The sequence below is a fragment of the Aquila chrysaetos genome, chromosome 3, assembly GCF_900496995.4.
Source record: "Aquila chrysaetos chrysaetos chromosome 3, bAquChr1.4, whole genome shotgun sequence".
In the NCBI taxonomy this organism is placed as follows: domain Eukaryota; kingdom Metazoa; phylum Chordata; class Aves; order Accipitriformes; family Accipitridae; genus Aquila; species Aquila chrysaetos.
In genome coordinates this window covers 51,735,795-51,762,333 of record NC_044006.1, presented here as the reverse complement: position 1 = coordinate 51,762,333, position 26,539 = coordinate 51,735,795, and the positions used below count along the sequence as shown (strand labels likewise).

At 39.1% G+C, this 26,539-nt stretch overlaps 1 protein-coding gene across 12 annotated transcripts in view; it reads right to left on the bottom strand.

Annotated features, from left to right (window-relative positions):
* SGCE (sarcoglycan epsilon) overlaps window positions 1–25,896 on the bottom strand; it is a 33,709-nt gene extending 7,813 nt beyond the window's left edge. For 3 of the 12 annotated variants that reach the window (XM_041122217.1, XM_041122215.1, XM_030007738.2), the window contains exons 1-9: window positions 25,715–25,894; window positions 16,916–17,020; window positions 12,799–12,921; window positions 10,093–10,250; window positions 7,201–7,273; window positions 6,323–6,521; window positions 4,483–4,645; window positions 905–1,116; window positions 125–151 (exon numbers count right to left, since the gene is read on the bottom strand). In XM_041122217.1, coding sequence (XP_040978151.1) covers window positions 125–151; window positions 905–1,116; window positions 4,483–4,645; window positions 6,323–6,521; window positions 7,201–7,273; window positions 10,093–10,250; window positions 12,799–12,921; window positions 16,916–17,020; window positions 25,715–25,829 — 1,175 coding nt within the window. In that variant the 5' untranslated portion in view covers window positions 25,830–25,894. Of the gene's footprint in view, window positions 1–124; window positions 152–904; window positions 1,117–4,482; window positions 4,646–6,322; window positions 6,522–7,200; window positions 7,274–10,092; window positions 10,251–12,798; window positions 12,922–13,368; window positions 14,909–16,915; window positions 17,021–25,714 lie in introns of those variants that run through there. The other 9 variants (XM_041122225.1, XM_041122218.1, XM_041122216.1 and 6 more) reach the window with 9 other exon arrangements.
* Window positions 25,897–26,539: the final 643 nt, after the last annotated feature.

The window sequence follows — 26,539 nt, the reverse complement described above, 5'->3', positions numbered from 1 at the left end:
ATGAATTAAACCATGGATTAGAGAGAATGAAAGAAGATTATGACACACATGTATGAAGCATGACAAGCTACTGAGAATGAAAATTAAATGGTAAAAGAAAAATAACAGGAAAGAAGACACTTACTCTGGTGTTTGCATGTTTCTCTTTTCCCTAAAAACAAAACAAAATTTATGAATTAAATAATAGCATTGATAGTTGGAACATTAAATCTATCTGATGATGAAAATAGTACATGATGTAGAAATGCTGACAAGGTTATTGCTAAATGCAACTTGGCAGCATTTGCAACTGGGTTTATGATGAGGCCTCAGTGAATGCACGTATAGAGATGTGAAACTGATGACAGACACACACACACAGACACACACACAGAGAAATGAAAATGCAAGTTAAAGAACAAGCTTCTGGCTAAAATAAATTCTGTGACAAAATGAAATTGTAGTTTGTGTAAGAAATGGCAGAAATTACGTTACTTGCTGCTTTCCTTTTATGTGTTTTTCTTTTATAATATGTCTAAATTCAGTTCATATCCTCAAGCAGATTTATTTTATAAAAGTTAGTGTTTTAGAAATTACTTAATATTCTCCTGAATCTCCTTTATTAGTATTTTATTTGTTTGGGGCATTTTGGACAGTTGTGCGTATGTGGAGATTTTGTGGAGTTTTGTGCATATGTTGAGATTTTTAACCCTTTCAACTAGAACAATTAAAGACCCTACATCCATTCTCTTGGAAATTACTGTATGTGCTTAGATGAGAAATAGTTCAGTATTTCAAGCAGATACCTTTTGGCCTGTTTTAAATGTTTTTAATGAACTGAATGGAATTCTTCTAACAAATAGTCTTCTATGCATTATATCTTAGAACAATCTACAATTACTTATTAGTGTGTTAAAGTACTCACACTCCTTCCCGTCGGCAGCACATGATATAGGCAAGTATTAGAAAAAGCACCAGTGCTATTGCCGAGGGCACTGCCAGTGTAATTAGGAAATCCGAGTAATAGTCTCTGCTTTTGAGTGTATCAGAAGGTGGCTTGTATTCTCCACCATCAGGTAATATCCCCTCTCCACGAATCACTTCCTGAAAGGTGGAAACTTGTTTTGTATTGTCAACCTGATACCCAGAAAAAAAAAAAAAAGAAGAAAAAAAAAGACAATTATATAACAAAGTAACAGTGTAAAAACAGGCAGTATTTAACCAGCCTTAACATATAAAAGAATCCATATTACACATTTGACAAATTCTATACAATTTCATCCAATCACTTCTTTTTAACCAATAAAACCTTACATTTCGTTGAAAGCTTCTGATCAGTGTGATAAGTAATATCACTTTATTACTTATTACATTATCACATTATTACTTTATTTTGTGCCTACCAGAGGTACTATGTTTTTTACAGATTAATTTTAGGATATCTCACACAAATAATATTTGAGTAAAAATTCAGTAAACATTTTTATTGCAAACTAATTATTTGATACTGATTTCTTTCTGATGAATTAATCCATTTCTTACTAGTCTTCCTGAATAACAACACTGCCCTCTCTTGTATGATGGTGGTAAAGATGAAGAGTGGAGTACCTATGGATTTTCTTCCTCCTTCCTATTGAGCTTCGCGTCCGGTGCTCAAAAAACACAAGAGGCATGAATGGAGCTGCTGAGGACTAAGCAGCTCTATTGCCTCCCCCCCCCCAAACCAGTGCAGGATGCACCCCAACATGAGATGTGCATTTAGTTGTTCAGAGCCAGAGTTCCAAGGTTTTTCTCCCTCCTATTCAACTAACCTCCAGAAGGCTGCATTCCGGGTCACAGGTAAATTTTTATTTCTTTTTTTTTTTTTATGTCTATATCTAATGTTCCTAGAAATACATCCTTTTTTTGCTACTGAATTTCCTACTGCATTTAACTGACTGCCCTTCCCACATGACTTTTCAATTTTCTGCCTCCATTTTCTTGTTATCTTCAGTTAGATATTACTGTTAAATTTAGTGTTAGCTTTAAAACTCTCTCCAGATCATTAATGAAAATAAATTACATTTGCCTACATGCTTGACCGTTTGCCCGACTGTTCATTGAGAAATCTTGCAACTGATGGTCATTTCTTTATAATTTACACTTCAAGTCATAAAATGCTGCTTTAAAACTTAAGCAATGGATGAACAGGTTTTAATGGAATGCTAGAAATAATGTTATGTTGAGCTTCAAGTGCATACACATGTACATATATATATATTTTAAGTGCAAGACAGTTTGACAAAAATGAATTTATGTATTCTTCACTCATTAAATTCTGCAGTATATTTTGTGTTATGAATTCTACCTGGCTGCTTAGCTGAATCTCAAGCCCTAAGCAGACACACAAAAAAGATGTATGCAGCTACTGATGTGACTGACAGAAGCCCATACACAGTGTGAGAACAAGCTATCAGAAAGCTTTGTTAAGAGGAAGCATGTATTAAGTTGCCCCTCTTTTCAGTACTTGGGACCCACAAGCTTAAACCTACTGTTTGATTTAGGTGTTAACCGCCAACATTACCTCATAAAAAGTGGGATGAAGAGGATATGATGGTTGTATTTTCACTCACTGGTCTCTGTTGTGGTTATGGGGTACGAAACTCAACTCCCTCCCAGCCCATGGATCTTGGGGGACTTCCTGCTCCTTGGCTTGCCTCGTGATTAGATGGAGGGAAGCTTGGCTCCGTTTGCCTGTTGATCCACCAGGTTACAGCATGCAGCAGCAATGCTGTTGGCAACAGTAAACCCCCCTAAGACTGTTTAAATTCAGTTATCACGGCATGCTGCCAAAACAAGTGCCAAGTTCAAGAAGGTTGGGTTATATGCTGCTATAGAAAATTATGCTTCTCTTTGAGAGCCTGTTCCTGTTAACACAATCTCTGCTTTTCTCAAAACAGCACAACACCACTGCTTCATGATAAGTTTATGAGCCACTGTTACTATCAGACGTTTTTTCTGGAGAAATCCTCCTAACTAGCTGCTCTTCAGTCTGCATGAGCAATGTTGATTATTCTTGCATTAGTGCACTACTCTGCTGCTCCTGTTGAAATTCACCCTGTTTTCTAAGGCTGTTTCTCCAGTTTCTCAAGACCTTTCTGAATTCTATCCTGTCCTTCAATGCACCTGCAGATCCCTTCAGTTTCATGGGGACTGCAGATTTAATTTAATAAGCACATTCCATCATCCAGCTTATTACTGAAGCATGGCAATGAATTATTAATAATTCTGCTATGATTATGGCTATCCAGCCAGCTCTCCGCTAGGTCCTAGCTTCATCTAGGCCACGTTCCTGAGCTTGCTTATGAGACAGTATAAAAAACCTTACCAAAAAGAAATTACAACTGCTGCTGCACCTCTGTTCTACTTCTTTCTTGTAGAAGGAAATCAAAGACTCGACACAGTTTGCTCTTGACAAAGGCTGACTGACTTCTACTGTTTTTCAGGTGCTGGTAAGTATTGCTGTGTACAAATGTACCTTCTGCAATTGTCAACAGAAAGCCAATAAAAAGTAAATAATCTGGATGTTCTTTTGAAAACAAGTATTTTACAGCTTTCTAACAGCTTTCCTAATTTATAGTGTATAGAAAGAAAGGGTTGGAAGTTACCTAATCCACTTTGTGTATGAGTTTTTCTCATACTCAATACATTTTTTACAGTGTACAAAAGACTTTCATATCTCCCATTCAGTTTCCTCCTGGGTAATATCTGAAGTAGCTCAACAATCATCTAAGTTTATTTTATGTACCTTCACCATCTTTGTTCAAACTTATCTGCAATGTTCTCTTCCAATATTGTATCATTTCTTGATTTTCCTTACCAGAACTGAACAAAAATAACCTTAAAAAGCCTCTTTGGGAATTATGTTTGGTTATCATTTTCCTTGTATTTGACTGAGAAGAATGTTCCCATTTATTCTAATTACATTAGTCAACACTATTTTCTTCTCTTTTTCTATTTTGTTTTTAAATGAAATATGTTTTAGACAGTTTTCAGAAATATTTTTTTTAACAGCACAGAAATACTATTTAACTGGTCAGTGCTGTAGACTCAGCATTTGAGAAAACATATATATATATAGACACACACTTTTTAGGAAAGCAAGTATAACTAGCAGTATTAGCACATGGAATTAATGAACTACACCTACCTAAATAATCCTCTCATTACTTTTAGTTCTGTAAGCCCTAGAGTTCTCTAGCCATTTATATAAATCACCACTAGTGAAAACAAATATGGTGGTTTCACTGGTGCTCAACTCTAATAGAATTTAGCCTACAGAGCAAAATCCTTTCAGAATCTTAAGAGTGTGCGCTAGATGGAAAACAATGTCAATCAGTTATGATAAGTGGAATTTGGCAGAGCTGTCTGGCCAGGCTGGCAAAACTCTTACCTCAATCATGTCTGGCACAAAATATTGTACTTCTACAAACATCTTTTTTATGTGATAATAAAATAACTCACCAGAGAGATTTTACACCAGTCAATATGGAATTGAGTACGAAATTTTTTATCACAGGTTATTACAGGCTCCATTTCTTGACTGCATCTCAGCTGATTTTGTGGGTTTTCCACTTCTCGTAAGCACGAAGAGAATGGAACGTCTGCCCCAACCATAACATACACGCTGCAGAAAGAGATGAGTGACAGACTGTCAGGATACCTCTCACAAATCCCCAAAGGCCAATGACATACTCTTCCAAACATTATTATTGTTCACGGTAACATTCAGCTGTGCTTTAAAGACTAAAAACGTTTGTTTATTATTTTTCTTGATAGTATACTTTATCTAAGCATATGAATAACAGACTGAAATAAAAAGGATTTTTCTAGCTACTTATTACAACTTGCTCTGCTTTGCTGCATAATGTAAATGTTTGCTTACCGTCAGAGTTGTCAATTCCTATGAAGTCACAGAGGTCCAAGTGTAGGTTCCTCATGTAAGTAAATCAGTACTACTTTTGAAAGTTGTATTAAAATAGTATAATTTTATCTTAAGGAAATCTTCGGTCGTGCTCAGCATAGTATTTTTAAAGAGTTTCTTCCCATGTTTTCAAATAAAATTCATGAGGACTACTTGTTTCTAAACCTAATACTAATATGAACCTGCCAAAGCACCCACCTTCTCCTAAAAGATTCCATACTGTAGCTATGCACTGCCACCAAAATTTGCAGAATACTGAAAGCTGAATGTAAACTTAATACTTCATTTAGCATTACAGTACATAAAATAAGAGCTACTGCGCTAATTGTATTATTCATTTTCATATTTAAACATGTAGAATGCTGCTGGAAAATACAGTCTACTGCACCAGGTAATAATGTATCAAAGAATCCTGAAACAGAAATTAGGTCCTGGTTGCCATTTGGTATATTAGGCATTATCTAGCTAACTGTTTTAAATTAAGCCGCTTGTATTAAGTGGCTCTGCTATTACTCTGGCTAGTACAGAAGTCACTTTCCTTCTTTAGATTGTATTTTTACTCCCTGGTCAGAAACTCCAGATCCACAAAAGGGCCTGAAACAACGATCTTTTCTGCATACATCTCAGATTTTGAACCCTCAGCCCTTTTTTAGATATTATTTGACACAAAATATCTAAAAATAACTAGGCATCTTTATTTTTGCTAGGGAAAAGCAATACCACAACCATATTTTTAAAAGACTGAATCCTTATTAGTTTCTAATTGAAGTATCATATTTCAGAACAGAATTTATGGTTACGAATCACAACTGGAAATAGTGCATTCCTGCGGTTTACACTCAGAAACCTAAGTTCCCCAGATACCTCAGCTTATCACTTTCAGATGAAAGCACATAACTAAATTTCACTAAGTAAGAGTACAGCTACAAATGACACTGTTACATGCTAAATGGTCTTAGAAATCTAAGTGTCTTTGTAACCTATGCTCTGTCATACTTTGTTTCAAAATTTTGAGTTTTGTGAATTGGGAACCATTGAATACTCAATGCCAAACAGCTGCTCAGAAGTTAAGACTGGAATTACAAAATAAGCGTATTTACTACCAACTGTTTTCTAATTAATGGAATTTATTAGTATTCCTTGGATCGTAAAACCAATATATAGGAACTGTCACCTGTTGAAATGGTATCTAACATGATAAACCCATGGTATAACGGGGGCTTGGAACATCAGTAAACTTTTCATATCTAACACCAATCTGGATTTCCAAAATATAAAACAGCAATTGCAAAGTTTCTAGAAGACCTGAAAAAATATTAAGCTTTTCAGTAAGAAAAAAAAACAGTAAAGCAAAAACATTAGACTGACACATGTGCTTACCCCTCTTTCATGTCATTAATAGGAAGTGGAACTCTCCCTCCCCTGTCAAGGGCTGAAGTAATGTTTATAGCATTCAAACGTTCTGGCTGCCACACGTTTTTCACTGCTCCGAGAAAGTCGCCAAGAACTTCACTTGCTAACATTTCTTCTACGTTCATATTCCTTATGAAGAACTCCGCTTGATACGGTAAAGGAAAATCTAGTTGTGATGAAAAAGGAAGAGTTTTGCCTTAAACAAAGGCAAACTGAGAGATGAAGGAGCAGACTAGAGGAAAAGAGTCTCAGCTGGTAAATCTTCATTAAACAGATAAAATTACATTCATGCTAATTTTGGGGTCAAAACTGATCTGCAGTGACAATGGACTCCAACCTGCAATACTCCAGACTATAAATATATAAATATGGTGAAGAAAACTAATTTTAAGGACACAAACTTTTAAATTCAATTTTTTTTAATTGAAATGTTCATATATGCCATAATCTGTTGTTTTCTGAATCTGCCTATGTGATTGTTCTCTGCATAAAGAACATGTAGAACTAAGCAAACTAAACACGCAGAGAGAGAGTAAAATCCATCATGTAAAGTCCATTTGAAAAGACAGGGGAAAAAATTGAAATTAATTCTAAAAAAAGCAAACATGCCTTTTTTTTTAATGGATGAGGAATAATAGTCTTACCTGGCAGAAATAATTTAGATAAAAATAACAAATTGAACCTGAAGAGGGAAAACTCTCCTACTTCCCCTTTGTGTCCCCACATTTGGCTTGAACACCAGACAACTATTTTACATTGATTTTTTTAACCTTAAAAGAACAGGAGCCCATAATATGTTTTTGCTTATTCAGTTCAAAACACAACAAGCTATTTTCTGTACATACCTTCTGCTGACATTATATTAATGATCAAATTATGCCTTGCTGTCTCAAAGGTACGCCTGTTATATGCAGTGATCTAGAGTAAAAAAAAAGATATGATTGCAAAACAGTGTAAATATGAAAATCAGGTAAATGAAACATCAATGAAAATTAAATTGATAATTTAGAAATACTTATCACCTTTTAAATGCTTTGCCTTCTTATTTTGAAATGTATGAACATTCATTCATTAATATAAAATTTGAAAGGGAAGATCAATTTATTTGATACAGTATTACCTTCAAGTCAGGATACTGGAACTTTCTCAACCAGTCTATAGCCAAATACAATTATCCAAAGGATATATGTGAATATAATATATTTTGGTCCAGATAAAAGTGTTCTGCCATACACACGTATTCTTTCTTTTCTGCTATCTTTAAGAACAGCCATAAGCAAAGACTGGTTTCTCCATTTCCCCTTCCATCCGCCACCACCACCATGAGATCTACATTCACTGATAGCTCCTAGGGAACTAAACTGGATGGAGATATTTAAAGTTTTTTAAAAATTCCTGGAGTCTGTAACTGTAGGGGAATTGAAAACTAGTAGGTAGATGCAACATTCATAACTCTTTATTTTTGGAAACCTATGCCTTCACAGTCAAATTACATAAGGATACCAATCTTACAGTTTAAATGTATGGGATGCCTGAAATGCTTGCAAATGGTTACTCCTCAGTGGTGACTGTACTCCGAAGTTGTACTATGATTAAGAGCTCACTCATAAAAAATACAGAATGAGGCTGGATATCAGTATAATTATGTATTATTTTCTCTACTTTTTTTGTTCCTGAAAGGTGATCTTTCATGAAACAAATTGAAAAAGACTTTCTTCCTAATTTTAGACTTTAGTTCATTCATTTCAGGGACAAATGAGACGCAGAGGAGTGGCAATAGTGACAGAACTATATTGCTTCTCAGCAAACAGAGCTACAAAGCATAGTGACACTGATTATTAAACAAACAAAAGTAATAGATGGTGCAATTCCTTTAAGGGATTTACATGAAAAGGAAAAACGCCCTGCAATATCTTCTGCGGGGTCATTTAAGTATAGAAGGAAAAGCTTACCTGACACAATTACATCTTATGTAAAGTAACAATTTCATTATAAAATTAATAGAAAATAAATTCCTGAGATTTTTCAAATCCTCAATTCTGTTAATTTTTCAAAGGGTTGTTTCAACAGTAGCTCAATCATTAATACTCAGGAAACCAAACACTCTGGTTGTACAAGCTCTATACAGGAACACAACAGTACCCACTTTGAGTCACTCCAGCAGTGAGAGTTGCCAGCGTGGAACATGCACCTGTACCAAGTAATAGTGACAGCGGCGGAGATTGCCTTTGTACTGAATATTCATTCAAACACAAACTGTCTTTGCACAGCTTTTAAAGGAGCTTGAGCTCAAGAATATTACCCACTCTACTGCAGTGCTATGCAAAAAGTCAGGCTCTTCTAATCATGAGGTCTCCTCCAATTAATTGACCTATCCATGACATCATCTAAGGAATTACGACACTATGAAAGTTATATTCAGGCCGGCAATATGCAACCACTGCTCCCAGATGGCACGAGGAAGCGGGTCAAATGCAATCTGCCCTCCTCACGTACTACAGAATTAATTTAAAAGCCACATCTGAGAAGGGATTGCAATGAATTAATTTGTATGCTAGGCAAGTTTCAGTTCAAATATAGGCTTGGGGTCATGCTTATAATGGAGGTCTTGATATAGATCCAAGAATCTAAAAGCACATGCCATTTTAAAAAAAAGGCAATTTTAAATAACAGTTTCCTCTACAGAAAGCTAAGCGGAGTCGGCAAGTACTTCTACACACGTAATTTTACAGATGTGATTAGTCCTGCTGAAATCAAAACTGAATCATGTATATAGAATTAAGCATGGGTGAAATTATCTACAGTATAACTTAACATTTAGAGATGTCATTCTTGAGGAAGAACAACTATATCAAATGCAATTTAGAAAAAGGAAACTCATCAAGGATTTAAGACAAATATACTGCTGAAGCAGCAAAATGGCTGGAGCAAGGTAATGAGCAGATTTTCCTTAACACTGTGAACCACTGTGTCTGATTCAGTCTGCTACAATATGCATAGCAGAAAATATAGTCCTTCTTCCCTTTCAATTGCTGCTCAAAGAATAATTGGTGCTTTTAAACATTTGGATAGCTAATTGTCAAAAATAAAGTAGTGGGTTTTGTCATTGTTACACTTACAAGAATAGAATTAAACACATGTAAGTGCTAATTAAAATTAACTCTATCAATAAACATGAATAATGAACCAGATAATAGTTGATGAAAAATAATTTAATTTAAAAAAACCCCAAACAAACCCAAAACCTGTTTATTGGCTGAACACTGTATTTTCCAGTGGGGAAAAGTCTGGCCCATATTTAGGGTAGAATGTTACAAATTTCTGAATTCAGATATTCTTCAAGTACAGTTGTTTACAAAGTTTTCCCCCCCCTATATTCTGAATACAGCTTTCATATATTCATAGTTTACTGAAATGAAATGCCTCTTAGAAAGATGAATGGCAAGAATCTAAAGGTATTTCATCAAGGAATATAAAGCTTAAATGGTTATTGCTATTTACTAGTTCTACCTTAAAAGTAAAATATGAAATGTCATACAATTTGGCTTTCTCTCAAAAGAGGATACAATGGTAACTAAGAGAAAATGTTAATGTCACAAGTCCTTGTCCCTGCCTTATAATCTTTCTTGTTTTTAATTGTAATTAACTTTTCAAAAAAAGAGGCAATGCTTCTTGACAATTCTGAATCTTATACTCTAAAACAAAATAAGTCTTTTTGAACCTTTAAAAGAAAATACCTCAATGATGGTTGGTTTGCCCACATTTTCTACAGTTGGTGAGCCATACAGCACTCCATCGCTATATGGTGTCCTTTGTATATAGCGTAGCCATCCAGGTCTGTCAGGGTAACCCATTAAGTTGGTATTAAATGTTATAGGATCATTACTTATTTCACCTAGATAAGAAAAATTGTATTAGAGTATTTACAAAAAAATACTATACACTTTGATTTTGATATTTCCATTGGAAAATCTTATTGTCTTCCAGTTGTCTTCTAAGCATTTAAAAAAAAAAAAAAAAAAAAAATTGCTAACCTTCACCATATCAGAAATATGTGAACTCCTACTTAGCACTTGTAAGGATTAAGAAATTCGTACCTGAAAAGTATAACCAACTGCACAGATGAATGTGCTTGTACTTCTTAGAGTCCTGGCTAACTCTGTGTACTTGCACTCGTTAACTAGTCGGTCTGATTTTTAGACCTGAGTTCCACCTAGAATTGATGCATCTAACCTCCTTGCTGACAAAAGCACAAAGGTCTCAGTCCTTTAATTCCCCAAACCACTTCTTTTTATTTATTTTTTTAATAGTGGCTCTGGAGACCCAATGTACCTAGATGGCCTTTCTGTAAAGAGTGGCCGTGTGATCATCAATGTCTGAAAGCTTCTCTTAGCATCAGGATATACATACAGGTCTGCAGCACCAACAGCCTGGCAGTAGTTGTTCTTTAGAGAACAAATTAATTCAAAAAAGGACCAGACATTCCAGCAAAATGGATCCACTGATGGCTACAAATACCATGGTGCAGCTGCAATCCCTAAAAGCCCCTAAAGTTAAACCACTACAACAGTTCTCATGGTTCTTACCGATACTCTTACAAATGGCCGGATTTGACTTCTGTTTATTTTTGCTTTTGTAAGCACTACCAGATCCGCACCATTAAGGCATGAGCACCTTACAGCTGAGGCACAGAACTCAGGCAAATCTGCTCTGAGCCTCTGCAGACCCCTCTGCACCGCGTTCCTCCAACCTGGCTTTGAAATGGCAATGGCAGCCATTGTAGGGCAAGTGGCAAGAGAAGACGACAGGCAGGCTGGCACAGAAGGCAGAAACTGAGCCCAGTGAAGAATGGAGATGACAGCTGTTCTGAGAGGAATAAAGAGACTGAGACCTGTTGCCAAAGGGTAACTAATTTTCAGGTACGCATTTACACATCTGGATGTGGGTAAAAGGGACCAAACCCACACCAAACCAGCACCAGGGTGTAACACAACTTTCCTTGCTATTCTCTCAGGATGTCCCGGTAATCTCACCTATTGCATTCATAATAAAATTCCCAGCATCACAAATGATTTGGTGAAAAATCTGAAAGCCACCTGTGATACATTCTGGTTTTCCCTCTGTCAAGGTAGGCTATGCTAATGATCCAGCACAGCAGACGAAAAAAAAAAAAAAAAAGGGACCATGCTAACATCTGGCTTTACAGTGAATTTCTGGTATGATCACAATCATCTATGGGTACAACAATTTCAGCAGTATCTGAAATCAGATTCATACTGCCTTTGAATCATATGAATGTCAAGACAGGCTGGGGCTGTAAGGATTCGAAAAACAATCCATCTTTAGTAAAATTTCCAGGTTCCTTCCATCTATGTGCCAAAATTGGGAGAAAACTGGGACAGAGGCAAACCTCACTCTGCCAGTCACTGTTACATGAAATGGAGACTCTGGTATATGTCAGGAAAAATATCCATCAAGGAAAGGAATTTTTTAGAATATTTGGTTTTATTCATGACAAAATTTAACCAATGCTAACAGAAGCTTATTTTTTCCGTGAGTTTTGAAAATAGTACTCTCAAATCAATTCAAAGATTATTAACGAAAGAGGTTTTGATTATGTGTGCGCTGTACATTTATTATGCGTTTTTCCTATTTTTATAGGAAAACAGGATAGTTATATTTATATAAATAGGATATATTTATACATTTATTATTCCTTTGCATTGGTGATAAGCATGTGGGGCAGCACGTTCTCTCTTTCTCTTGCCCCCCCTAGCTTGCTTATATATATTCTAACTTGGCAGTGATCAATCCTTTAGGTTTGCCTTAGGTGTACATCAAAACACCATTCTTAGGAAATCACAGCTTTCTCCAAAACCAAACTGCTTACTAACATTGAACTGCTCCTAAGTACAGGAAGAAGGCTGAATCCAAAGGAGCATTTGTTTCAAATGAAACAAAACATGATTACATAGTCTCATATCTGATTTAATCTTCTATTTTGTCTCAAGTTTACTATATGCTTTCAAAATGTTCCTTCATATAGCCTGACAGTCTGGAACACTGATCAGATAAATGGCATTTTTAACAGACGTAATTATTAAACTTCCACGATTTCATATTTAGTGCAAAAGTGAAGAAAAGGTATACTTCCTAATCTCAGACACATAGTGTGTTATTACACCTTCCCAAATTATTAAGTACATTTTTCACAATACACAATTATATGCATCTTTTCACAAATGATGATCACAAACCAGAACATTTCAAACTTGTAGGACCACATATTTTATTTCATTTGAAGATATTTCAACAGGAACTAAAAACTGTCCTTTGTATGTTATATAGTAAACTGTAAGGTATGCTAAATAGACCTGAATTTTTTTAAACTTTTTTTTTCCCCCACGTTTTTATATAATATGGAAGATCTTAGCATCCCATACCAGGCTTTGGGTAAGGAGGAAATTCCCCCTTAAAGTACTCTCTCTCCAAAACATGAACAAAAAGAACTCCAGCAGAAGGGTATACATTCCGATCAGAGTGCACCTTAGACAGAATCGTGTACACTGAAAAGCAGAAGAAAAGATAAGAGACAGAAAAAAGCAAAAATGAGACATGCTCTAGATAATACAGCATGCATTTCAACAGCAATGTGGGCAATCTGGGAGAAGGAATGCAAAAAATATTAGATATCTGTTAATAAGGTTTTTAAAAGGTTGCACAGATTTAAGAACAGAACACAGAGCAAACCCTCTCTTTGCCCAACAGGATCCTTTCCAACACTGCAATAAACAAAACTGGCTATGTTAGGATTTCAGAAGTTGCATGAGCTCTTTATTTTTATTACAATTAAAAAAAACCCACAAACACACACGAGGGAGGCTATTGTAATTTTATAGTTGGTTTATTTGTAATATTACATGAATAAAAATACATTGAATGAATGATACAATTGTGTTTTCTTGATATTTTTCATTAAAAAAAGGAACATGAGAAATACAGAGGAACCTTACCAATCAATGGTACTGATTCCTCACTGAATGGAAATGGTAGATTTTTCAGTTCTTGTGCGGAAAAGGACAAAGCAATTCACTTCAGCTGAGGATTTCTGAGTTCTTAACGCTAGACTTTCTTAGTCCAGCAAATTCAGAAAACGTACACCCAAAAATCTGGTTAGAGAGCTCATTATTGAAGATGCGCTTGTATTGAAGGATAAAACAGAAGGACATGGGCAATTATAGGCCAGTCAGGTGTCACTGATTCCAAACAAAAAAAATGAAGCCATATTTTACAGGACTCAGAATTAAAAGCCTAAAGGAAACTTAATTCAGAACAACCAGCATAAGTAAAAGCAATATGCTATTTTTTATGTAATTACAAATTTAGTTGATAAAAGCAAATCTTATTTAGGTATAACACATTTGACACAGTACTATATACACATTTTAATGAATTAGAAGGATACAGAAATCATTATGATACATTAAATGGATAAGAACCACTTTATTGACAAGTTTAAGAATTTAAGTATAAATGGAAAATACTGATCTAATAGGTGTTTCTCATGGTGTCTTAACGGGGTACACTGTAGTTCGTATTACTATTCCATATTACTATTCAATTTTAAGTCAATGCCCTGATGATTTTTGTCAATGAGATGAGGATTACACAAGTGGTAAATAAAGATAAAGCACAGAAACAGACACACACCACTACCTGCCTTGCTTGCTAAACTGAAAGAAACTTTATGAGAAGTCACATCTCCAAACAAAGACTATAGGTCTTACAGCATGGGGTACTATCATAGGGAAGAGGGACTCCAAATGAGACTTCAGAGTCATCACAACAAACTCATAGAAACAAACTTGTACCTCCTAGAAGATAAAAGGGTTAATTTTAACACTTGGATCAATAAGTAAGGTACATTTCAAATGTGGATCAAGATCATGTAATTTCCTAATCCTGCTATAATTTCTCTGGCCTTATCATTACACCAACCTTCTTACTTGACATCTGCTTAAAAAGCCACTGCTAATTAGGCATTAATCACAGACATTCCATCCTTCACACCACATACTCCGTGTGGAATCTATCTCACCCAATTTTAGATGCCTACAGAAACAACAGCCACCACTGAGTTAGTCAGGCTCCTTTTATAGTCAGTGGAGAAGAAACAGATGCTTCTAGGGGTTGATTAATTTGATTTCTCCTGTAAAATGAGATGAATCATGCCCTAGATTCCTGACTACACTGACTAGATCTCCACTGACTGCAGAGGCAGCGGAGAGGAGATGCAGACATCTGTAATGTAGACCTCTACATTTAGTTACATGCTTCCCACACTTCAAGCCTGATATTGCAGAATTAATAGTCTCAAGCTCTGGATATGCTATTGATCAAATTCCACAGCGGTTGCTTTTTCCCACTTTTGGAAATCACTTTTAACACAGTACTAAACAGAACATCTTTCTAATAATTTTACCTTAAACACAAAATTAAAATGGATCCTGAAATTTAAATAGTTTATTACAATTTTGTGTGGTTAATAAACCAGTTACTGTAATTTTAATTATGTAGACTTGATTTAAATACAGTAACATAACTGTTTGATTTGCATAATTAAAATTAGTAAATTGATGACCCAAAAAACTTTTGTACTCACGTCTGTGAATGAGCTATAAATAGAGCAAGGAAACTAATTTCCTTTAAAATATTTTCAAGAAAAGCTGAAAAAGTAATTTCTAACATTAATACAGCAGAAAAGCTGACAAAAATATGGTGGCTGGCTGAAAATGCATCAAATATCTGGAAAAAAATCCATTTTTCCATTTCTGATGCTTTGACTCTACAATGAAAATCCATCTCAAACAGGAAGAACAGTGAAAAAGTAATGTATATTTTCTCCATAAGCAAGTTTTAGAAAGGAAGAAGGATAATAGAATCAGCAGTTACTGAAAAAAACCATATAACATACTTCTTTTGCCTGTTAGAGGAAATCTATTGCCACCACTAAATGCCTGCCCATTCTTAGTAATGAGACATTCTCTGTTGCTAAAGTAAGCATACCAATAAGGATTTCATGCATATATAAAACAGTGATCTTGGTGGAAGTCTAAAAATGCCTCCCAGAAGGAAAAATCCCACAAATTTATTTTATCTTATAATGACAAACACATTGTAATGACACAAGTACGGAGATTAAGAAAGTTCTCGCCCCCCTTGTCAGAGAAGTTCTCTTCTTTTTCCCCTGTCAAGTTCCTTCAAAATCAGGAGGAAAATGGTGAGTCTTCAGCCCACTACAGCAATAACTGCTTTTCAACAATGAAACAAGTGAAATGCTATTTTCTTCAGAAGCTTTTAAAATGCACAATTATTTTCATAAGACTTCCTGAGACTGGAGATGAATGTGTAATCATCTTAGGTTATCTAGGGATGAAACTGAATATACTTACCAACTTCTAGATACTAATCTAATACAGCATACTGCCAGATGTGAATTGCCTGGGTAAATTCCCTGTGGTAAATAAAAATCTCAGGGACTGTGAAAGGCTTCTGTAAAACTAACCACGGGAAATTAAAAATCTTCACTACATAGGATCACAACAGATCCCTGCTACAAAAACAGACTGTATCAGCTACCTCAACAGCACTGTCCTCTTCTTTCTTGTTTCCAGATCCCTTGGAGGACTTTCTGTAGATCCCAAGATATATCTGTACAGAAAGGTTAGAAGTTCTGGAGACTGGCAAAGTAGTAGATTAACTGGAAACTGAAGGCTGGAAAACACGCACCACTTTTTGAAACATGTACAGAAACTGTCCCAGTTGTTCTTCTTGTGGGTCTCAAACATGGGCACTGCCAGGAATTCAGCTAGGATTGTATCAGCTCCCAGCCCAGAGTGGGTTAACAGACACAGGTGACCCCCGACTCCAGAAATTTCAGAAGATTTACCATGTTGGTTGAAGCCTGTATGTCAATGATCTTCAGAAAAAAAACCCACCTGGAAATTTCTTCTGGGAATTTCAATGGGTTGTCTCCCCACAAATTTTTAGCAGATGAAGCACAATCCCAGAAATAACTTGATTTGGGGGCCAATACAGATTGCCGGCCTGGATGGGCAATCAGTGCAAAGCCTTTTCTCAGCTAGTGTACACTAGCTAAAATAGTCTATGTATACTTGCATAAATGACAGTAAAATAGTCTTTTTACAATATGTATATGAAAAAAATTTTTTTTAATTGTTACAGACAAGTTATTGTATTAAGCATACTGCAGAGATACCTCCAAGCAACCAGCCACGATAAGAAAATGTGCAATATTAGGTATACACACAGCCATTATTTCAAGCAAAGCCATAGGAACAGGAAAGTTGGGGAAGACTCACAAAGACACGCAGGTCTGTGAAAGTTTAAAAGACTGAAGAAATGTAAAATTTTCCGAATTACTTACCTTGAAATAGCACCTTATTCCTAAAACAAGGACATGACTGAAAAAGCAAGAGTAATATTAAAAGCAGATTTGACTGAACCAACATGGGATTTAAATTTACAACCTAAACTCACCATTCTTCTCAACAGCCTTTATTCTGCTGATAATATAACTGTGGGCTTGCTTAGTCGTCCAGTTAACTGTTCCATTATTGCCATCAGCAGAGCTTAACAAAAAAGCTTTTCAGAATAAAACAAATGCAAAAAAATTAGTCAGATCAACAGACTCCCACAAACAAAGTATCAGATGGGATCAGATGCCTTCTAAACCAGGTTTTGGTTTAAGTCAGAGTTTAGGAACCTTAGGTTAAAAAAAATGGTGGTGTTTGATTTGAATATATAATCATATAATAATCTGATAGTAACCTTTTTGACACTCATTTTTCTAAATAAGGTAATGTGCTGGTTTTGGCTGGGGTAGAGTTAATTTCTTCATAGTAGCTGGTATGGGGCTGTGTTTTGGATTTGTGCTGAAAACAGTGTTGATAACACAGAGATGTTTTAGCTGTTGCTGAGCAGTGCTTACGCGGAGTCAAGGCCTTTTCTGCTCCTCACCCCACCCCACCAGCGAGTGGGCTGGGGGTGCACAAGAAGTTGGGAGGGGACACAGCCAGGACAGCTGACCCCAACTGACCCAAGGGGTATTCCAGACCATACGACGTCATGCTCAGCTTATAAAGCTGGGGTAAGAAGGAGGAAGGGGGGATGTTCAGAGTGATGGCCTTTCTCTTCCCAAGTCACCATTACGTGTGATGGAGCTCTGCTTTCCTGGAGATGGCTGAACACCTGCCTGCCCATGGGAAGTGGTGAATGAATTCCTTGTTTTGCTTTGCTTGTGCACACGGCTTTTGCTTTACCTATGACTTGTCTTTATCTCAACCCATGAGTTTTCTCACTCTTACCCTTCCGATTCTCTCCCCTATCCCACTGTGGGGGGAGTGAGCGAGTGGCTGTATGGTGCTTAGTTGCTAGCTGAGGTTAAACTGTGACAGCTAAGCTTACACTAAATGCTTAAACCTCTGCAGACACTTCTGCTGATGTAATTATACTGATAATAAAGATGATGAAGAGCATTCTCTGATAAATATATTTGCACTGACAAAACTTCATATACCAGCAAAGACATACCTAAAGTTACTTTCACTGGCATAGTATATTTTGGCCAAACTAGGGAAAGTAACGTAACCAAGAGCACAGCTTTGCGTATATAAAGATGCTTTGCTGATATCAAGACACATGGGGCTGATCGCCTTGCCTTGCAGGCATAACCAATAATCAATTTTGAAAAAAGAACCAGTTAAAAAGGGTTGTCTTCACTCCAAGCAGCTAGAACACAGCCTGAAAACGGCTGGATCAGTGCAGCTGAAGTTGCAAGAAGGTTTAAATGTGCTGAGGAGCAAATGATTATAGGAGACAGAAAGCAGCCGTGGAGCTGACAGAAAGACTCCATTTCACCAGTGCCTGAGAACGCTCCATCCTCACCTCCCACTTTTTGTTCTTTCGTTCCCTTTCTTCTGTGATGAATAGTAGATACATCAGCTGTTTGTATAGTTACGTACCAGCTGAAAGTGTAGAGGGAAGGAATTGGAGTCAGATACTACAAATGGGAAAGTGGTCTTTTGAAGTAGTTTGGGAGTGAGAACTCATGTCAAACCTCAGTTAGAAGACGTTATTGGATAAGCGTCTTAATTTCCTTGTAAAAACAGCAGTATCAGAAACAAACAAGTAGCAGTATTTGCATTCAGATACACCAGTATGCAGGAAGAACACCACTTATTGGCAAACACTCAAAGTATACATGTATCATTTACATTAGAAGCTTAAACATCTGCAGAAACTTCTGCTGACACAGCTACTCCAGCCAGCTATTATATTACTGGTATCGCATTCTCCAAACAGAATTTAGGAGGCTGAACAGATCTGGCTTAAGCAGTAGTCATGATACACAAATACTCAATCTATGCATGTGAGGCATTTATTAATGATAATTTACTCAAAACACCTGAAATTGAATTGAGGATGAAAAATAACAAAAGAATTACATGCTCAAATTAACATACCAACAAAATAATGTTTCTAAATTATGATTTTCTGTTAAGTTTCTTTAGATTTTCAATATACACAAAGGAGCTGATCGAACAAAAAGGTATTATTCACATCCACTGTTTTACATCTGTCTTGCAAGATGGACAACTTTCTCCCTGCTGAATTGATCTGCATACATTGCAAGTCTTAATATAATACCATCCTAGGGATTATCCAGCTCAGTACTGCATATGACCTTTAGCGTGAATTTTCTGTAATTCTTGGAACACTCCATGAATTCCAGAAAGGTAAAATAAAGTTGTTCCAATATTTCAACAGGATGAACTGGGCAATCAGAGGCTTTTCAGCCAGAAACCAGCACCAAGCGAAAAAATTAATACAAGATTTGATTACTGAATTATTAAATGGAGAAGAGTATTATACTTATCACAGTCAACAAGGATTTAACGCATCTTTTCTGCCACTTTTGATGAGCCCAGGAGTTTTTTCTGATAAAGACAGAAATAATTACGTTACCCTTAGATATACAGCATATCACCTAGCACTTTGAAAAACTAGATACAAAATCATTCTAGCATATTTAAATGGAATAAAAAAAGAAAGACAGGTTCCAAGATGCATTTTTAAACATAAATGATCAGTAAGTGTCTTTGATTTGGATTTGCAAATTGTGCTAGGTTTAGCTGTGGAGATTAAAGAGGTTACCTGTCCACCTCTCCACCCTACACTGCATTTCACAGGGGAACTGGAAAAGCACCCAGTGTGCCTGTTTTTGGATCCTAGAGTTTACAGTATGATGTTTTAATAGAAATATATATCACCATCTATTTGATTTCAAATGACAGGTGTGAAATGAAACAATTCAGGAGCACGCTGCCCATTCAACAGCTTTCACCACAGGACTGGCAGTCTCAAGCAAGAGAATAGAGCTGCTGAGTAGTTAATTTGTTAGATTTCTAGTGGGCCTCACAAGGTTCTGGCACTGGCCTTATGCAATTTGACTTTATATATATATTTAAAATGACCTGGATGTACAATATTTACTGATAAAATTTGCTGGTAAAAACAAAGGCAGGGAGATTGATAAATAATGGAGATTACATGCCACTAACACAGAACAGTCTGCGTTGTTTGGTAAAAAGGTGATCAGTGATGTGCACTTCAATAGAATAAAACGTAAATGCACACCCAGGAGCAAAGGTGGCATGCCATACGCACACTATAGAGCATGCACTTCAGGGATGCTGAACTTTGATAAAAAAAACTAAGGACATACGTCAGGTAATAACTAGTTGAACAGAAGCTTTCAGCAGAAGACTGGTTAGAACGGCTGATATGTAAACAGCAACATCAAGGAGAAGCAGGGAGATTTTATTTTTGTCCTTGACACAGATATGATTGCTGTTCAAATGCCGTGTCTAGTACTCACACAGAGCTTTCAAGCAGTATAGCGACAACATGAAGAAAGCTCGGGGAAGATCTGTGAATATGATTAAAGGATGACAAAAGGGGCCTTATACTACAGAATGCAGGGATTCAAACTATGCAGTTTATCAAAGAGACAGTTTAGAATTAATTTAATCAGCCTTGTAGTCACGCTGAAAAAAATGTTAATAGTGTCAAGCTCTTCAGTTTGTTATACATGTTGCCACAGTGGCAGGAGCACCCACCAGTGCTTACAGCAGCAGGAGCAACTCACAGCTCTGTGCCTGGGACTTGAACATGCCCAGGTGAAGTACACCTACAGTGTTTTCTGTTTTCTTTAATTATATTTTTCTTTAATATTTTAATTTTATTTTCCTTAATTTAATCTTTTTTATTTTTCTTTAATATTTTTCTTTAATTTATATTTATAAAATAATACAAATATCATTACATTTCTATTATTTTTACACTATTTTTCCATTAATTATATTTGCATAGGTTTTATGTAAAGGTTTTAAATATTAGTATTTAACAGGACAAGATTTAACAGAGAAGATAGCCACAACAATTTCTGCCCACCTCACAATCCGAAAAAGGACCTGAGTTATCATGGACCAACTTCACCTTCCCCATTCCTTTACTACAGTCTAACATCCACAAACCATCCCGCACTCCTTACTGCTTCTTTGAAGTAGGACCTCAAGCCCATCTGTCCCACGACTAATGCAGCACACAGCTCCACCTCTCAAAACCCGGCATTTCCCCTCTCTCCCACACCTCCACCTGGGACCCTGACCTAAGCATGTGCTCATTACCCTCATGTCACAGACCAGGACCTTGGCCCATGCTTTCACTACCCCCTACTCTCTTACCACACAACCCTGCTCCAAAAAACTACCCTCGCGCTCCTCCACCACATATCCCATCTGGCTCGGAGCCCTTCCTGCATCCTGAGCTGGAAGCACAGGTCCATACACGGCACAGGTTTCTGACAGCCTGCCGAGAACCGCGCAGCAGTACAACCAGAAACTGACACCACCAAGTTACAACATAACACCCGTCAAGCAACCATCTGCATCAAGGTGCTTAGCCCGCAGCTCAAATCAGAGCTTTTACCCAGCGAGTCACTGAGGACCGACTGACATCTGCACATAGATATTTGCCCTGTGGGTCACGTCGTCCACCAGCGGAGGCAGAAGTTGCACTACCACCTACTCTCCCTCCTCTTCCAACCTCTGCACCCCTTCCTCTTACCTAATATGCAGTACAGAAGCAACCATCACTGTAGAAATTTACTGTGAATTAAAGTGGGTTCTCTCAGTGGAAATTCACACTGAGATGGGATATTTTCTAACAGATAAGATCCTCTTCAATGACAGCTACTACATAAGAAATGGGAATTAATTTGTGTTAGTTCTCCATTATGGATTGCTCAGGTGTCTCTGTACTCCATTTATTATAACTGTGTAAAAGTTCAAATCAAACCCAGAAATGTTTCTAAGCTCTACATTTGTTCATCATTGTTCAGTAAGTAATGGTTTTCTACCTGTTTCTGTGCTACCCATTGATTACTGTAACATCTGAATATTTCAGCAAGATCATTCGAGAAAAGTAACTGACAGGCATTTTGTCAGTCTCACTGTGAAACTTCAGCATTTGCATTCTTCGGAATGCTGCAAATTAAGTACTGGGAGAACAAAAACCTCATGCTTTATTTATAGTAACATTTACTCACCACCAGTCTCCCTCCTGCAGGCCTGACAAGAACCAAATTAGATTAGCTTTTCCATGAAGGTGAGGAAAACATTGGTAGTTCCTGCGGCCCAGCCCCAAGCTCACAGTGTAACCAAGGGGTATGGCCAGGTCACCCTGTAAGCCTGCTATTCCAGGATGCCCCCTACATTTCTATTATCTCTTTATATGAATTATCAGAGCATCCCTGCAATTACATTCCAAATTTCTGAGGTGGCAATTGATTTAAAAGACTAAAGGAATTCAGAAAAGTCATAGATTTCAAGATGAGATTTCTGTCTGATCACTAGATTGTTCTTTCTAACTTCTCATCTTCATGGCTTGGACTGCCACTAAAAATAATCTACATTTAAAAGGCATTTTGGTGGTTTGTGTTGCAATTGTAACAACATTTAGACACAGTCTATGTTTATGCAAATGAATTTTTTTGGTATTACATGAGTGCCATAACTATGCTGTTAACAAAACAATGTATACTTTTGAAATATGTAACATGTTCATGCTAATTCCAACACAGCAATACTTATCAGTGAATACCGAAATGCGTACCTTCAGCTCTCAATCTGTAGCACCTTGTTTTGCATTGAAAACACTTCAGCAAGAGAGTCATGTAAAAACTCTTCTCAGGTTAGAGCACTTCTTGGTTCTACTACTTCTTGCTTAAAAAGCAGTTCAACTGATTAGGAGGGAAACTAATACGTGTTCTCTGGTTTCTTGGCTCTTCTGCTTCTTTCAAATTCCTATGTAAGTAATCAAAACTAGCAACTCCCTCCTTTCCTCTTTGCTCTGCCAAAAGAAGGCACTCTGCACTGATAGTGTCTGCTGTAAATTTATCAACATCTATATCAGAAGAGCCCGAAAGCTGCACCAAAATAGATATTCTTGTCTAGGTTTGAAATTCTTTCTTCTTAGTTTGATTGGAAACAATCTTTCTTCTAAAGAAAGGGTTTTACTTTGGTGAATGTAACTTCTGAAGTACTTTAATGAACTTCTAACCAAATCTAAAAACATCAAGGAGCAAAAACAAGCCTCTCTTTACACACTAGAAGTTACATCTAGAAGATGAATTCCTGCTATAAAGCTGACTTCTTATTGTCTGGCTTGAGGACCTGCAAGATATCTCCATGTAAGCTATACCACCTATAAATAATGTGCTTGTGTAATGAAAAGTGTACTAACAGAATGGCTAGCTTTCCCCGCCTATAATTACTTATTCAAGCAACTTCATTGACAATAGATTTTATTTATTGATCTGGGTCAGATTAGTACAAAGACTTCACAGGCAGCATCTTCACAGGCAGAGATTTGGAGCCCCGTATGAAGAAAACCTGTTTCTTTGCCCTTATGGTTGCAGCCACAAAAGAAGAAAGGGCAGGTATGCCATGGTATTAGTTTGAAAGCACTAGATCATCCGTGAAATGTTCTGCCTCCCTCTGTGGGGTGCAGCTGAGAAGCAGAGTGTTGCCAATGGCACTTCTGCTGTGAACAGCGGGAGGAGCGCAGGGATCTAGTTCAGTCTCCTGAATAGCCGTCCTAGCCCATGATTTCACAGTTGTTTTAAACTAATGTGTTTGCAATGCTGCTGAAAGGGGGGATTCCCAGCACATTTTTGGCCACCTAGCACACACCAGTCTAAATGATCCTGTACCAGTCGTGGTCAGTAAATTGATTTCTGTGAACAATTTTTGCTTGTGGGTGGACTAGTTTTCAGCCAGATGACCCAATTCACAGTATCACTGTACAAGTTATTCAGCACCCACATGGGAAGCAGTGAAAAATACCTAGCTGTGGAAGGGCAGGGGAATGTTTTCTGGCAGCAATGCAGCTTTATGACAAATTAATGTGACCACATAATCACAGCTTCCGAAGTGAGAACTAATGAGCTCCTTCCCCATTTTGACCCCTTTATAGGGAAGGGGGAATATGACTCCCTATTCCTGGGATAAAACACGGGTTCGAGGGACAACACAGTCATTTATAACTAATTCTTTAAGTGCAGAAATATAAGGGGGGTGGGGGGGAACTCAGGTTAGCTCCTGGGACAGTTTGCATCATTCAGCTTCTAAAAGCTGTCTTGTATTGTACCTGAATTCAGACCAGGAACATGCAACGGAACTCCACCCTGATGAATAATAAATTTTATATAGATATCTCTTAAAAGAACTTAACTGAACTTAAGTTCATGCTTCTTTTTCACCTCAGTCTCAAACTGTATATTCTGCTGTTTTAACTAATGAGATCAAACTGAACCAAGCTTTAGAAGGTCTGAATTCGAAGTGGAAAAGTTAACACCTTTTAAGGTAAAAAACCTTAAGACCTCTTCCCATACCATGTAGCCTGGAAGGGACTTGTTGACTAAGCTCACAACTCAGCTTCTAGAAGCTCATTTCAGTTGAACCTTTTTAAACTTAGTATCTTAGTTGATACCGAAAACTTATCCTAAGACTGTCCTAGCTCTTTCTTGGTTGCTATCCCACAAATGGTCTTGGGAGAGGGAGGGCAGGAAGAATTTCCACATAAGAAGGCAGTATCTTGCATCTAACAAATGCAGAGTTCTATCCTCACGTTGAACAACTTAATACTTAGGTGCTAACCGCATCTTTAATATATCCAATGCCTCATGTCACTTCTGCTGTCAGTACCCTAGTGTACCTAGATATTATTTGAAAAGATATTGAGCAGACTGTTAGCTTTCAGGTGACACACCACCACCTTCTCAGACCACTAAATAACCTAATAGACTTCTTGCTGTTAACTTGCTCTTGGGGTAGCAATGGTCTCACAAAGGCTATTAAGTGTTACCCGTTTGAAGTATTTCACTGTGAAGAACCTTGTGGGTGTGAAACCCGCCTACTGCGTGACGGCTATTATTTACACGCAATACGGAGCAGGATTAAGGCTTCTTCTGCCGTCTTAATTCTGACACAGTTGGATTAACTGGTCAAGCTGGGAAATAATTTGCGGGTGGGGGGGTGGAATACGAAAGATACCCCTGTACTCAAAACCGCCCAGCCCTCGGGGACAGGCACCAGCCCTGTCAGGTCGAGGGAGGGGAGGAGAGCAGCGGGCGCTGCCGCCCGGCCCGGCCCGGCCCTGTCCCTGTCCCCGGGAGCGGAGCCGCCCCCGCCACCCAGCGCCTCTCGGCCAGGCCTCGCTCCCGCGCCCTGCCGGCAAACCCGCTCCCGCGCCGCGAGGCCTCGTCCCGCTCCCCGGCGGGGCCGCCCCCGCCGCAGCCGGGCTCCCTCAGCGCGGCGCCCCGCCGGACCCGGGGCGCTCCCCGCGAGGCGCCGCGCTGGGAGGGGCGGGCTGCGGCCGTTCTCTCCGCAGGGGGAGAGGCGACGGGCGGGCAGGCCGCCATCCCTGCGCCGCCGTCGGGGTGTCCTCCGCCGCGCCGGGAAGCCGCTGGAGCCGCAGGGGGGGGGGATGCCGGGGGAGCTCGGACCCCGCACCGACGGGGGGCCACGGAGCGGGGGGAAAGGGGGCACAGCGAGCCGCAGCCTGAGGGCAACGCGGGGAGGGAGCGGCGCCGCCGGGAGGGGACAGGAAGGCCGCAGGACGGGGGGGGGGGGGGGGGGCACACCGCGGCGCAGGCCGGCGGCTGCCGGCAGGGCCCGTGCCCGCTTGCCGCGGTGAAACGCCGCCGTGACCGACCTGTCAGCAGGAGGGTGGTGAGGGCGCCCCCGCTGTGCGGCCAGGGCCCCGCCGCGCAGTATCGCATCGCTCCCCGCTCCTCCGCCTGCTGCTGTTGCTGCCGCTGCTGCCGCATCCTCCGCGCCGTGCCGTGCCGCTGCCACCGCCTCGCCCCGCGGCGGCCGCAGCATCCTCCCCGCCCCGCCCCGCCGGCGGTCTCCAGGCAGCGCGGCTGCCCCGCGGGGCATGCTGGGAGGAGCCTCCCGTCGCACCCCGACGGCGGCGGCCATGTTGGGGGGAGCGGGGGGAGTTGAGCTGCCCGGTGCGGGGTCCGCAGAACCCGTTTCCCCTGAAGGCGGGGGCAGGCTGGCTTGTGGGGCCCTGGCAGGGTGGCTGCCCTGCGCTGCGCTGCGCTGCCCTGCCGGGGCTCGGCGCTCGGCGCTATCTTAGCGGAGAGGCGGGCGCAGCCTGCGGCGGGGCTCGGCCGCTCTCGCCTCAGGCCAGCGGTGCAAATGTGGCGGGAACGAAGTCGCGGTGAGGCGAGGCGTGGTGGATGCGCCGGGTGGGGAAGGGAAGGCAGCGGCTGTGGCATCTTGCTGCTTGCCTCTTGCGGCCCCGCTCCCTCCATTGGGGCCCGGACACAAGCAGTAGGGCAGGGCAGGGCAGGACGCCTCACAAGCTTGCCTGGTGCGGTGTGCTTTTGGAGGACGTCGTGGCTGAAGCCTTTGCAGCATCAGTTTTCTGAACATCTTAACCCTTTATAATTCTGTATCCGTATTATACATGTAAATCCAAAGTGTTTTTTTTCCAAGGTTCAGCAGCCGAACCTGCAACTAGCAGAGTTGT